The sequence below is a fragment of the Delphinapterus leucas genome, chromosome 15 (assembly GCF_059928025.1).
Source record: "Delphinapterus leucas isolate spDelLeu-1000000601 "Yukka" chromosome 15, BTC_Dleu_Yukka2, whole genome shotgun sequence".
NCBI classification, from domain to species: Eukaryota; Metazoa; Chordata; class Mammalia; order Artiodactyla; family Monodontidae; genus Delphinapterus; species Delphinapterus leucas.
The window spans coordinates 6,772,974-6,785,075 of record NC_143143.1 but is presented as its reverse complement, the minus strand read 5'-3'; the positions used below and the strand labels follow the sequence as shown (position 1 = coordinate 6,785,075).

Genomic DNA, 12,102 nt, shown 5'->3' with positions numbered 1-12,102 from the left:
CTGTTTCCGATCCTCCTCCTCCCTGCAGAGGACGCTAGCGGCTCTGGAGAGGGACAGCACTATGCAGATGACTGGATGGCTGGGGCAGCAGCTGTGGTCCCCCCGGCCCGGCCTCCTCGCCCTCCTCGAAGGGATGGTGCTGGGGGCAAAGGAGGAGGTGTCATTATCCGCCACAGCCAAGACAGGAGCAGGACTGGCGGGACGTCTGTCAGTTTTCACACCCAACCCCTCCTCATTCTCTTCCTCTCAGCCCTGGCCCTGCTCGGACCTCGATAACTGGGGAGGGGTGCCCTGGCATCAGAAGGGTTCGTGGCCCATCCCCTCCTCCCCCGTCTGCTGGGTCTGGGGAGGAGTCGGAGGGGGCTGCAGAGAGGGTAGAGAAGGGACTTTTTGGGTGAATGGCTGGGGCCCCAAATCCAGATTTCCATTGGTGGGTTGGGTTGGGGGTGGGTGTTCACTATATTTATTTTTTCATTTGGTATCTGGGGAGGAGGGGCTGGGGGTATTTATTTAGGAAGGAGGTGTGGTCTCTCTAACCCAGCCTCTATGGTTGGGCTGGTGGTGAGCCCCAACAGAGAAAAAGGGAGGAGTTTTAGAGTTGCGGGGGGAGGGGTTTGAAGGAAGTTGAAGGTGGGGATGGGTGGGGGCACCCGGTCTCAGAAACAGACAAAGCTGGTGTTTGCGGGGTGCAGGGCAGGGGACTAGGATGTCAGGATCTATGGGTCTGGGTTCTATTGAGTTTTTTCAGTATCACTTTCTTAAACTAGAAAAAAGAAAGAAGAAAAAAAAAGCATATCTCATGGCCTCTGCCATCCGCCACATCCTTCACAAGCTTCCCCATTTCATGTTTCAGTGTTCGACTCGATGTTTATTCTATAAATAAATGGCTAATTTATTGGACCCTATGTGTGACTTTCTGTACCTTTAGCCCAGAGCCTCTGTGACCAGCAGTTCATTTCTGCCTGCTTATCTTGGAACCTGTCCCCTGGGATTGAGTTTGGGCAAGCTGTCCACCCTCTGGGTCTGAGCACCTTCATCTGCAAAATGGGGAGAGTTGCGGGGAGGGGACTGCAAAACTCTTTTGGACCCAAGCCACCGTTAATATTACCACACCACTGACCCTGCCGTCAGAGTCGGGGCCCCAGTTCTCTGTGTCAGCCTCTGGCTACCTTGTCATGTCCTTGACAATGTCTGCTTTCAACTCTTGTCTGTCATTCTCCTTTCTTCTTTCCTTCTTTCCTTTGGTCGCCTGAATGAGTCTTTTGTTCTGCAGAAAGCTGAAAGAAAAAGTATAATTGATTCCTAAGTGCCAAAGGAGGGTAGGACTGGTGTCTTCCAATGGCAGGCTGGGTGCCCTGAAGGAGAGGAAAAGGTGCAGGGAGGGAGAGACCCAGAGACGCGATCAAAGCCGAATCAGCTGCAGAGACTGGCGGGACAAAGGGAGGGAGGGGGAGGAGCCTGGGCGCTGAGAAAGTTTAGGGGGAAAGTTGAGCCGAGCGAGAAACCGGGCGGTGGCTGGAGCAGGCGGGAGGGCCAGACCCCGATTTCCCTGCTGCTCCTCAGGTGGCCTGGTGAGTGGGCATGTGAAGCCGAGGCCTCGGCCAGTGGAGGGACTCTACAGTTTATGGGAGGAGACTTGGGGGGGGTTTCATAGAGAGAACCCCAGAGGGAGCCGACCCAGGGCTGGCAACAGACTGAGCAGTCACCAAAGCTGGAGGGAACTGCGGGCTGGAATTGGGGGTAATGGGAGGAGACAGGGATGGATGGAAGGAATAGAAGAAATCTGGACACAGGAAGGAGTCCAGTGAGGGGCTGGATCCTGGAGGCTGGGTTGGGGGAGGAAATTGGGGGACGATGCCAGAGGGGGCGGGTCTCTAGGTGGCCAGTGTGGGTTCTCTGCCTGGGGTCGCTCCGGGCTCGTCCTGGAAGGGGTCCGTCGGGGCTTGGTGGAGGGGCTGCGGGTTGGAATTGAAGGGGCAGGTCTGGACTCTCAGTAGATTGGGAAGCTGGGGCCTGGGAAGGAATTCTGAAGCTCGGCGTTCGGGTTTTGTCTCTTTGTGTCGCAGTCTCTCTCCAGCCCCACCCTCTCAATCCCCTCTGGGTGCACTGCTGGGGTTGGAAAGTGGGAATGGGGGTGTGTGGGATCTGGGCTTCCTAAACAACCCTATACCCCCCAGGCCCTCTCACACACTGGGCTCTGCCTGGCGCCGAGAGGGAAAGCATACCTGAGCTTAGATGAGCTGGTCGGCTCTTATTCTTTACAAAGTTGCTCCTGTGGTTTCACCTCCCTGGGTTCCTAAGCTGGTGCCCTGTCTGGCCCTCATTCGCTCCTTATGGCTTCTCCTCTCAGCCTCAGAATGGGGCTCTTCAGCCCGACTTGTCACAGACAGAGGGGTAGAGGAGGTGGTCAGGGGCCTGGTGATGTCTGTTTCACTGGTATGAGCGGACCGGTCTGATCTTTCTCCCCTTGACTTCCAAATCCCTGGGGCTCAGTGAGGAGCTGTCAGTGAGGGTTGGAAGGAGCTGCAGGTTGACAGCAGAGAAGCAGTCGTGGGGCACCTAGAAGATCTGGGTGTAGAGAGGGCTCCCCCCTCCGCTGCCCCCCTGCCCGGAATGAGGTCTCAGCTGCAGCAGCAGCAGGAGAGAAGGCTCTACCGCCTCCTTAGACTCTCCTCCTTCCCCCTCATTTCCCTTCTAGACGCTGACAGAGGCAAAAATCTGCTAACTCAGGGGGCAGACTCAACCGGGGCTGCGAGCAGACCTGGGGAATGAACCCCCAAACTCGAACTGGCGCCTTCCGCGGCTGCACGGCTGTCTCAAGCTGTCTCTGCCTCTGTGCCTTGCCCTTGCCCTGCCCCGCTCTAGCGTCCCCCTTCCCTGTGCCACATGGGCCCTCTGTCTCCTACCAGGACCATGCGCCTCTGGGGGCCTCGGAGCCTGGGGGTGGCTCTGGGAGTCTTCATGACCATCGGATTTGCCCTCCAGCTCTGGGGGGGTCCCTTCCAGAGGAGGTGAGTTCCCATCTTGTCCCAACGCCCCACAGATGCCCCCCCCCACTTGCTCCTCCCCGTCTCACCTGGGGCTGTGACTCTTGGGGACTCAGAGGACGCTCCACGCCCTCGTCCTTTCTCCTCAAGACACTCATCCACCTGCTGGTGAGGGACACGACACTTCCCCTCCCGTCTCTCCCCAGGCTACCTGGGCTGCAGCTCCGACACTCCTGGGCCTCAACCCCGGGACCAGCTGTTCCATCCTGCCTGCCACGGCAGCGACTCGTGTTCCTGAAGACGCATAAATCCGGAAGCAGCTCTGTGCTCAGTCTACTTCACCGCTACGGGGACCGACACGGGCTGCGCTTCGCCCTCCCCGCCCGCTATCAGTTCGGCTACCCAAAGCTTTTCCAGGCCTCTCGGGTCAAAGGCTACCGCCCTCAGGGTGGAGGCACCCAGTCCCCCTTCCACATCCTCTGTCATCACATGAGGTTCAACCTGAAAGAGGTGAGGAGTGTCGAGGGGGTGGACAGGACTGGCGAGAGATGGGCTCATGCCTGTAGCCAAGACCACCAGGGGAGGAGACCCCAGGCCTGGAGGCTCCCCAGGCATCCCCTCACCCAAGAGTTGGGCATGGGGGCCACAAAGGTGAGTCCTGCTGCCCCCTCCTCAGCTGTCCCTCCCTCAGAATTTTCTGGCAGCCTAAGTTCTGCCCTCTCCATCTAGAGTTTACTGCAGTCTCTCTCCTTGACCAATTTATCCTGCTGGCATCAGTGTCCCGCCAACTCTGACCCCACCCCGCCAACCCTCCCTCCAGGTACCTGGCCCTTCCTGGCCCCTTCCACTGGCACTACCAGGGCCCTGTGCAGTCACTGCCTTCTGACCCAGCTGCATCTCACTCCCCTCACCACGTCTGCCAGATTTTGAGGATCAGCTACATGCCAAGCCCCAGTCCCAGCCCCACCCCCAACCCCCGGAGCCTCAGTTCTAAAGGGGGAGATGAGTGCACGCACTCACAGGTCATCCGTACACACACACACACACACACACACACACACACACACACGAACCTCTTGGAGGAAGAAAATCAATGGGCAAATGAACACATACAAGGAAAGAGCGAACTTTCACTGAATACTTCTTGGGTGCTGGATAGTCATCTTACCATCATCCTGCCAGGAAGGCATTATAAGTGTCTCCACTACACAGATGAGGAGGTTGACTCTCAGAGAGGCTAAGTGACAGGCCTCTGTTAACGGAAAGCCACAGAGCTAGCATTTGAACCCAGGCCCAACTGCTCCAAAGTCAAAGTGCCTTCTGTGGGCTGTGTGCGTGTGTATGTGTGTTTGTATTTGGAACTGTGGGGAGAATATTCATCAAAAGAGGTGGGGCTTTCTGGAGAGGTGGGTTTTATAGGAAAGGGTGGACATGACTTTGTAGTAAGGAAAATATCAGGTGTTCAGCAAAACATCTTAAAGACATGGTGGCAGTGGTGTGTGTGCGTGTGTAGGTGGTAGAACTTCAGTGGTGGCTGCAAAGGCAGTCCTGTTGGAGCTGGAGCAGGAGAAAGCAGCTGAGCAGCATGAATGTGATCTAATGGGAAGCAAGGGGGGACTGCTGGGAGTGAGGCGAGGACAGCGGTCACTGAGGCAGGTTCCTCTGGAGTTTAGGATGATTGTCACCACCCCTCACTACCTCCCATGTTCCCCACACTTCCACATCCTTCAAGGTAAGTGTTAACCCAGATTTACTGATGGAGGCTCTGAGAAGGCTCTGAGAAGTTCGATAACCTGCCCGAAGTTACAGGGTTGGTAAATGGCTGAATTGGGATTTTATTCCAGGTCCATCTGATGCCACAGACCGTTCTCTGCACTGTTTCCCTATGCCTTCAAAGAGACATACAGCTCACAGGCTCGCCCTGCAGGCATGCCCACATCGGCAGAGCAGACTGGGAGACTTGTCAGGGAGTCAGGTTCAATGACAGAGGTCACGTTCAGAGGCAGAAACCCTTCAAGGAGCCCCAGAGCTGGGTTCTGGCATGGATCTGCCTGAAGGACCACGCTAGGGTGTGGCTCAGCCCAATTGCCACCTTCCTTCTTGCCCAGAAGTGGGATCACACATCCTAGGCCTCAGAGCAGCACCCTACCGAGTGGCCACGGCTCCCCAGTGCCCATTCCAGGGGTGTCTCTTGCTCTGCAAGATGCCAAGGAGCCCCAGGAGTGCCCTGTCCTTCGGCCATCCTGGGCTTGGCCTGCCCCTGACACCTATACCTGAGACAGCATTGCGACTGCTCTGTCTCCTCCCTATTTGCTGCCAGTGATCCTCCTGAGAAGGCCTGAGGCCAGCTCCTTTCTTGGAGTTGTGACAGAGTCCCAGAGTAGGCACTTAGGTTTCTGTTGGAGAAGTGAACACAAAGCTTGATTCCTAGAAGTGTTACTGACCAAGGCAGACAGAAAGGCCCAAGGAAGTTAATGTTCTCCAGGAGCTTCCCATGTTCCAGGTTCCTTCCTATCCTTATCTCATGTAACCTCCATAATCACTTGGGAAGGAAGGTATGATGGATCCCCGTTTTGCAGATAAGCAAATTGAGTCTCAGAGATGTTAAGTGCCTTACCCAAGATCTATGTAGCTGGTGGAGGAAGCTGGGGGTTCCCAGCAGAGCTGTCAGAAGGAGGTTGGAGGAGGCTGGGGGATCAGTGGGCACTGGGTTTGCTCTTAGTTTCTTCCTGGCTTAGTTCTCTCTCCCTATGTCTGCTTCCTCTTCTCTGCAGGTACTTCAGGTTATGCCTTCTGACAGCTTCTTCTTTTCCATTGTCCGAGACCCAGCGGCTCTGGCCCGCTCTGCCTTCTCCTACTATAAATCCACATCATCGGCTTTCCGCAAATCACCGTCCTTGGCTGCCTTCCTGGACAATCCCCGAGCCTTCTACCAGCCTGGGGCCCGTGGGGACCACTATGCACGCAACTTGCTATGGTTTGACTTTGGCCTCCCCTTTCCCCCAGAGATGAGGACCAAGAGAGGGAATCCTCATCCCCCCAGAGATCCCAACCCGCCACAGCTGCCTTCTGGTGTTGGCCTGCGAGCCCACACCTTGGATCCCAATGCTCTCTTCCATCCCGTTCCCACTGCTGCTGATGGTCACAGCCAGACGTCCAGCGCTGCCTTTTTAGATTTGAGGTCTTCATCCTTCATCCAGTGGAATCTGGCCTGGCTGGACTCTGTCTTTGACCTGGTCTTGGTGGCCGAGTACTTTGACGAGTCATTGGTCCTGCTGGCAGATGCCCTGTGCTGGGGTCTAGATGATGTGGTGGGCTTCATGCACAACGCTCAGGCTGGAGGTGGGCAGGGCGGAAGTGCTGTCGGCGATGGTGGACTGACTGCTGAGGACAGGCAGCTGTCTGCAAGGGCCCGAGCCTGGAACAACCTGGACTGGGCTCTCTATGTTCACTTCAACCGCAGCCTGTGGGCCCGGATAAAGCAATACGGCCAGAGCCGGCTGGACAGTGCTGTGGCGGAGCTCCGGGCTCGCCGAGAGGCCCTGGCTAAACACTGTCTGGTGGGGGGTGAGGCTTTAGACCCCAAGTACATCACTGACCGGCGGTTCCGCCCTTTCCAGTTTGGATCAGGTAAGGTTTTGGGTTACGTGCTTCAGAGTGGCCTGAGCCTCCAAGACCAGGAGGAGTGTGAGCGCCTGGCTACCCCTGAGCTACAGTACAAGGACAAACTAGATGCCAAGCAGTTCCCCCCAACAGTCTCTGTGCCCCTCAAGACTTCAAGGCTACCCTCCCCCTAGGCATCAGACCACTAAGTCTTAGGCTGAAAAGCAGCTGAGCCACAGGGGCACAGTGATGAATGTGAGGCAGCCCCATGCCCTTTCTGCTTCCCCCAGAGACCATGTCTGCTCCCCAAAGGACCAGTGGAACTTAGCACGGATGTGGACCCCACGTCCTCCAACCTGCGCCGAGGAATCCTAGTCCTAGAAGCATCCTCCCCCCATCTTGCCCCTTTCCCTTCCCAGCACCTCGCGCCCCCCACCAGGTCCAAACAGCACTCTCAAAGCCCCCCTGGAGGAGCAAACCATGGAGTACGGCAGAGATTGTTTGGGACACAAGGGACAGGAATAACGCGTCCATCTCTCTATGAAATATTTGTTACTGGGCTATACTCATTTCACTATGAAATGTTTGTTGAATGAATAAATAATTTGAAACTTTGACCTGCTCTATATAGGGCGGAAGGGAAGGGGATGGAGCATCTTCCTGGGAGAAACGGGGTTGGAGGGGGTTCTCTTCATAGTTCTTCTCTAAGAAGGGGTCTGTCTGCAGTCTCACCTAAACCCTTCACGCAGCGGGCTAACCACAGGAACACGCCGCTCCTCTTGTCCAAAATCCGGTCGCCCACAAATTCCGGCGCCTCCGAGGCCACGCCCCTTCCCTTCCGCTTCCGGTGTCTCTCCAGTCATTCGGCCCAGCACCCCGGTTCCGGCCCCACGGGGTCTCGGTTCCGGGCTCGTTGCCCCGGTTCCCGGCCCCGGCTGGTCTGTCGGGCCGGTCCGGCCGCGCGCAGCACCGGTCGGGGCTCGGGGCTCCCCGGGCGCACCCCAGCGGCCCCCTCGCCCTCCGCCGGCCCCGGCCCACCTCGCTCCCCGGCCCGCGCCGCCTTCACCGCCCATGGAGTCCCAGTGCGACTACTCGATGTACTTCCCCGCCGTGCCGCTGCCGCCACGCGCGGAGCTGGCTGGGGACCCGGGCCGGTACCGGGCGCTGCCCCGGCGCAACCACCTCTACCTGGGGGAGACTGTCCGCTTCCTGCTGGTGCTGCGCTGCCGGGGCGGCGTGGGGTCCGGCGCCGGAGGCGGCCCGGGCTTGGGCTCCCGAGGGGCCTGGGCAGAACTGGCGACCGCCCTGGCCGCCCTGGCCTCGGTCAGCGCCGGAGGGGCGCCCGTGGGCGGTGGCTCCGGCGACCAGGATTCCGAACCCCCGGGGGGCGGGGACCCTGGTGGTGGGGGGTTGTTTCGAGGCTGCAGCCCCCTCCTCACCCACGGCCCGGGCCCTGCTACCTCAGGGGGAGCGACCACGGTGAGGAGCTCGGGGCGACACGGCACAGGGCGGAGGGGCGGTCTGCTGGGCTCCAAAGACCGGAGGGGAGAGGGACGCTGGAGGGAAGCGGGAGGCCGATGACGGGTGAGGAGAGGGGAGGGCGAGAACCACATACCGCAGATCTTAAAGGGAACGCTGGCGCTGCGGGCGGCCTTGACTCTTCTGACCTCTTCACCCTTTTCACAACCCAGCTGCCTGTGGAGGAACCAATTGTGTCCACAGATGAGGTCATCTTCCCACTCACCGTTTCACTGGATAGACTGCCCCCAGGGACACCTAAGGCCAAGGTAAGGCTGGCACGGGGTGGAGCTGTTGTCCTAATTCAGACGCCCTTTCTGAGGCTGGCCGTGTGTCTTTTCTCTCGACTGTGGTCCTGTGTCCCCTGTGCTCAGATTGTAGTGACCGTGTGGAAGCGGGAGGTTGAGGCACCAGAGGTCAGAGATCAAGGCTACCTGCGCTTGCTGCAAACCCGATCTCCTGGGGAGACCTTCCGGGGCGAGCAGAGCGCTTTCAAGGCCCAAGGTGGGGAGGAGAATGCAGAGAGGAAATGCTGGAGTCTGGAATTTGGGGGACAGTGGAGGGGTGATACTGGCAAGTGCCCCAGCTGGAGAGAAGAGCAAGATTAGAACTGTGGGTTGGAATGAGGCTCACCCAGCCCATCATCTCTTGCCTCCGCCCTCTCCTGCAGTGAGCACCCTGCTGACTCTGCTGCCCCCTCCAGTTCTGAAATGTCGCCAGTTCACTGTGGCTGGAAAACACTTGACCGTGCTCAAGGGTGAGCAGATTGGCGGCTCAGTTCTTGGGCAGCAGCAAGGGCACTGACTGGGTGTCAGTTACTCTGGTGGGGATAGATCCATTTTAGGGGGGAAAAGGTGGGGTCCAAGGGGTCCAGATACTCTGAGCTGAGCTGGTTACCTCCGACAGTGCTGAACAGCTCCTCCCAGGAGGAAATTTCCATCTGGGATATCCGCATTCTCCCAAACTTCAATGCCAGTTATCTGCCTGTCATGCCCGATGGCTCTGTGCTGCTGGTGGACAATGTCTGGTGAGGTCCTGGGGAGGGGCAGGGCCGCACAGTGGTGGGGATGGGGGCAGGGCCGAGAGCTCTGGTGTGGAAAGATCCAGCTCTGGTCCCTTTCTTCTGAACTAGTCACCAATCTGGGGAAGTCTCCATGGGCTCCTTCTGCCGGCTCCCTGGTACCTCTGGCTGCTTCCCCTGCTTGCTTAGTGCTCTGGAGGAACACAACTTCCTGTTCCAGCTCAGAGGGGGTGAGCAGCCCCCTCCAGGGGCCAAGGAGGTGAGTATAAGAGACTGGTGTGTTCAGGAGAAAGGGTGAGAAAATGCAGTGGGGGGAAGAGGCCAGGGGGTTGACTAAGGGGAGAGGGAACCTCTGATACATGTGATGTTTCCCTTTGTCCCTCTGGCAGGGCCTAGAAGTTCCCCTGATCGCTGTGGTTCAGTGGTCCACGCCGAAGCTGCCCTTTACCCAGAGCATCTATACCCACTACCGGTGAGTTTGTGGGACACCCCACCCTGGCCCCGCCTGGGTACCATCCTGTTCATCTTTGTTTCAAAACACACACATCCTGCTTCCCTCTCTCTCTCATTGCTTCTAGCCTGCCCAGCATCCGCCTGGACCGCCCGTGCTTTGTGATGACTGCTTCTTGTGAGTCCCCTGTTCGGACCTACGAGCGTTTCACTGTCACATATACGCTGCTCAACAATCTCCAAGACTTCCTTGCTGTGAGGCTCGTGTGGACCCCGGAGCACGCCCAGGCTGGTAGGTGGCTGCCAGGCCTAACCTTGTCCCGAAGGAAGGGAGGGGAAGGGAAGCAGTCACAGAGATGGGTGACTGTGGCCGGCTGCTTCGGCTCTGAACCGGGGTGGTCTCCATGGTGTCACAATGGAGAGTTTAGAGAGGCCACGGGGCAGAGTGATTTTAAGGGCCTTGACACTGGAGCTGGGCTCCCTGGTATGTTTGACTTGTACCTCTTCCACTTCTTAGCTGTGTGACCTTTGGTAGGTTACTTAATCTCTCTGAGCCTCAGATTTCTCATCTCTCAAACAGAGAAAATAATACCTCGTGGGGCTGTTAGAGCAACTTAGTGAGTTAATATTACGTGAAGTGGTTAGAATAGATCGCAATACACAGTAAGTATTAGCTACTGTTATTTATAAAATTCAGCAAACAATAGCATAAACTCAGTTTACTCCACAGAATGGCTCTGAGGATCAAAACAAGACTGTGCTCGTGAACGCCCTCTGCAAACTGAGGAACACCATACAGATGTGTTTCCCAGCCCCCGTTTCTGTCCCCCCCAGGAAAGCAGCTGTGTGAGGAGGAGCGCCGGGCCATGCAGGCAGCCCTGGACTCCATCGTCTGCCATACACCCCTCAACAACCTCGGCTTTTCCCGGAAGGGCAGCGCGCTCACCTTCAGTGTGGCCTTCCAGGCTCTGAGGACGGGGCTCTTCGAGGTGGGCTGGTGGGGGCCAGGCTGTGTGCTGGGTGAGGCAGAGCGTCAGGTGGAAGGAGTCAGGGCCGCTGGCTTCTGTGGCTGAAGCATAATGGGTGGTGCTACAAAGCCGCGCGGAGGGAAGGTGGAATTTAGATCCGACTTCGGCCTGTCAAGTGGGGAAGATGACCTGAAAGGAGGTCCGGGGCCTGGAAGCCGAGCTGGGTGGCTGATCCATGTCTCCCTACCCCAGCTGAGCCAGCACATGAAACTGAAGCTGCAGTTCACCGCCAGCGTGTCCCACCCTCCGCCAGAGGCCCGGCCTCTCTCTCGCAAGAGCAGCCCCAGCAGCCCTGCCGTCCGGGACTTGGTCGAGAGGCACCAGGCGAGCCTGGGCCGCTCTCAGTCCTTCTCCCACCAACAGCCCTCCCGCAGCCACCTCATGAGGTACGGAACCGCGGGAGGGGTGCCAGTGGACTTGGTAGAGGCCGGAGTTGGAGAGGGAGCAGGGAGGGGCCCTGGGTCCAACCAGAGCTCATAGCCTCTGCCTTCCCCCAGGTCGGGCAGCGTGATGGAGCGCAGGGCCATCACGCCCCCCGTGGCCTCGCCTGTCAGCCGCCCCCTCTACCTGCCCCCGGACAAGGCTGTGCTCTCTCTGGACAAGATCGCCAAGCGCGAGTGCAAGGTCCTGGTGGTGGAGCCCGTCAAGTAGCGCCATCCAGCTCTCCTCCCTCTCACACTCCTGGAAATCAACAGCCCCCGGAGCGGTGCTCCCTCCAGGCTGTGCCTCCCCTGGGATGTCTCCCACCGAGGGTGAGGAGGCCCTCAGGGCCGCCTGTCTGTGTCTGCTGATGAGGGACGAGGGAAGAAGCTGTGAAATGGACAGGGATGGCTGCGGTGTGAAGCCAACAGTATTTCCCGGACCTCCTGGGGGGGCTGGCCCCACCCCTCGGCCAAGGCAAGGGCTCCAGGAGCTCCCTTGCCCCCTGCCTTGCACCCTGGTTCTAAGTTTACAAAGTGTTTTCCTCGTTCCTTTAAGTTGTCTTCCCTGCCTCTGACATTCCCTCCCTCCCTCCCACCCGCAGGGCTGAGATCAGAGGGTGGTGATGGTAAAGGGACCCGACAATGACGTGACCCTCCTGTCTCAGGTCAGGGGAGAGAGCTTGGTGGCCTCCCCTCGTCCTCATGTTTACGTTTGCAGTCTGAAGCACTTTACGTGGGGTTTTTTGGTTTTTTGGGTTTTTTTTTTGGTTTGTCTGTTCCTGTAACTTATTCTCCAACTACTGCTTCCAACTGAAATAAGACTATTAAATACCTGTTCAGGAGGGAGAAGAATGACTGTTCTTTGTGTGTTGGTGGCAGGAGCAGAGAGCCAGGGGCTCAGAAAGATTTCCTTTAGAAGGTACACCAAATAGCTCCCCTCAGCTCCCTTCCCACCCATTTTTTTTTTCTTCTGAGTCCCAGTTTTAGATGTCTAGAGGTGGCCTTGCTCCACTCCTCTGGGCTGAGGCCCTAGAAGCTGGAAGACACATGGGGTGTGACCCTCCTCCCCCAAT

At 57.9% G+C, this 12,102-nt stretch overlaps 3 protein-coding genes across 3 annotated transcripts in view; all 3 read left to right on the top strand.

Annotated features, from left to right (window-relative positions):
* Positions 1 to 897, top strand: part of GPC2 (glypican 2) — a 97,593-nt gene extending 96,696 nt beyond the window's left edge. The window contains exon 16 of the mRNA XM_089895718.1: positions 29 to 897. Within this exon, the coding sequence (XP_089751844.1) occupies positions 29 to 276 (248 nt within the window). The 3' untranslated portion in view covers positions 277 to 897. The remainder of the gene's footprint in view (positions 1 to 28) is intronic.
* A 1,877-nt stretch (positions 898 to 2,774) lies between these two features.
* Positions 2,775 to 7,210, top strand: GAL3ST4 (galactose-3-O-sulfotransferase 4). The gene is made up of 3 exons (XM_022587884.3): positions 2,775 to 3,011; positions 3,194 to 3,497; positions 5,762 to 7,210. Exons 1-3 carry the CDS (start codon positions 2,887 to 2,889, stop codon positions 6,782 to 6,784), a joined length of 1,452 nt encoding a protein of 483 aa, XP_022443592.1. The 5' UTR covers positions 2,775 to 2,886; the 3' UTR covers positions 6,785 to 7,210.
* Positions 7,211 to 7,539: 329 nt separating this feature from the next.
* TRAPPC14 (trafficking protein particle complex subunit 14) lies at positions 7,540 to 11,871 on the top strand. Its single transcript, XM_022587878.3, has 11 exons — positions 7,540 to 8,069; positions 8,282 to 8,377; positions 8,483 to 8,612; positions 8,779 to 8,865; positions 9,015 to 9,135; positions 9,241 to 9,388; positions 9,519 to 9,601; positions 9,708 to 9,871; positions 10,414 to 10,568; positions 10,800 to 10,993; positions 11,105 to 11,871. The coding sequence occupies exons 1-11, from the start codon at positions 7,662 to 7,664 to the stop codon at positions 11,256 to 11,258; spliced, it is 1,740 nt and encodes a 579-aa protein (XP_022443586.1). The 5' UTR covers positions 7,540 to 7,661; the 3' UTR covers positions 11,259 to 11,871.
* Positions 11,872 to 12,102: the final 231 nt, after the last annotated feature.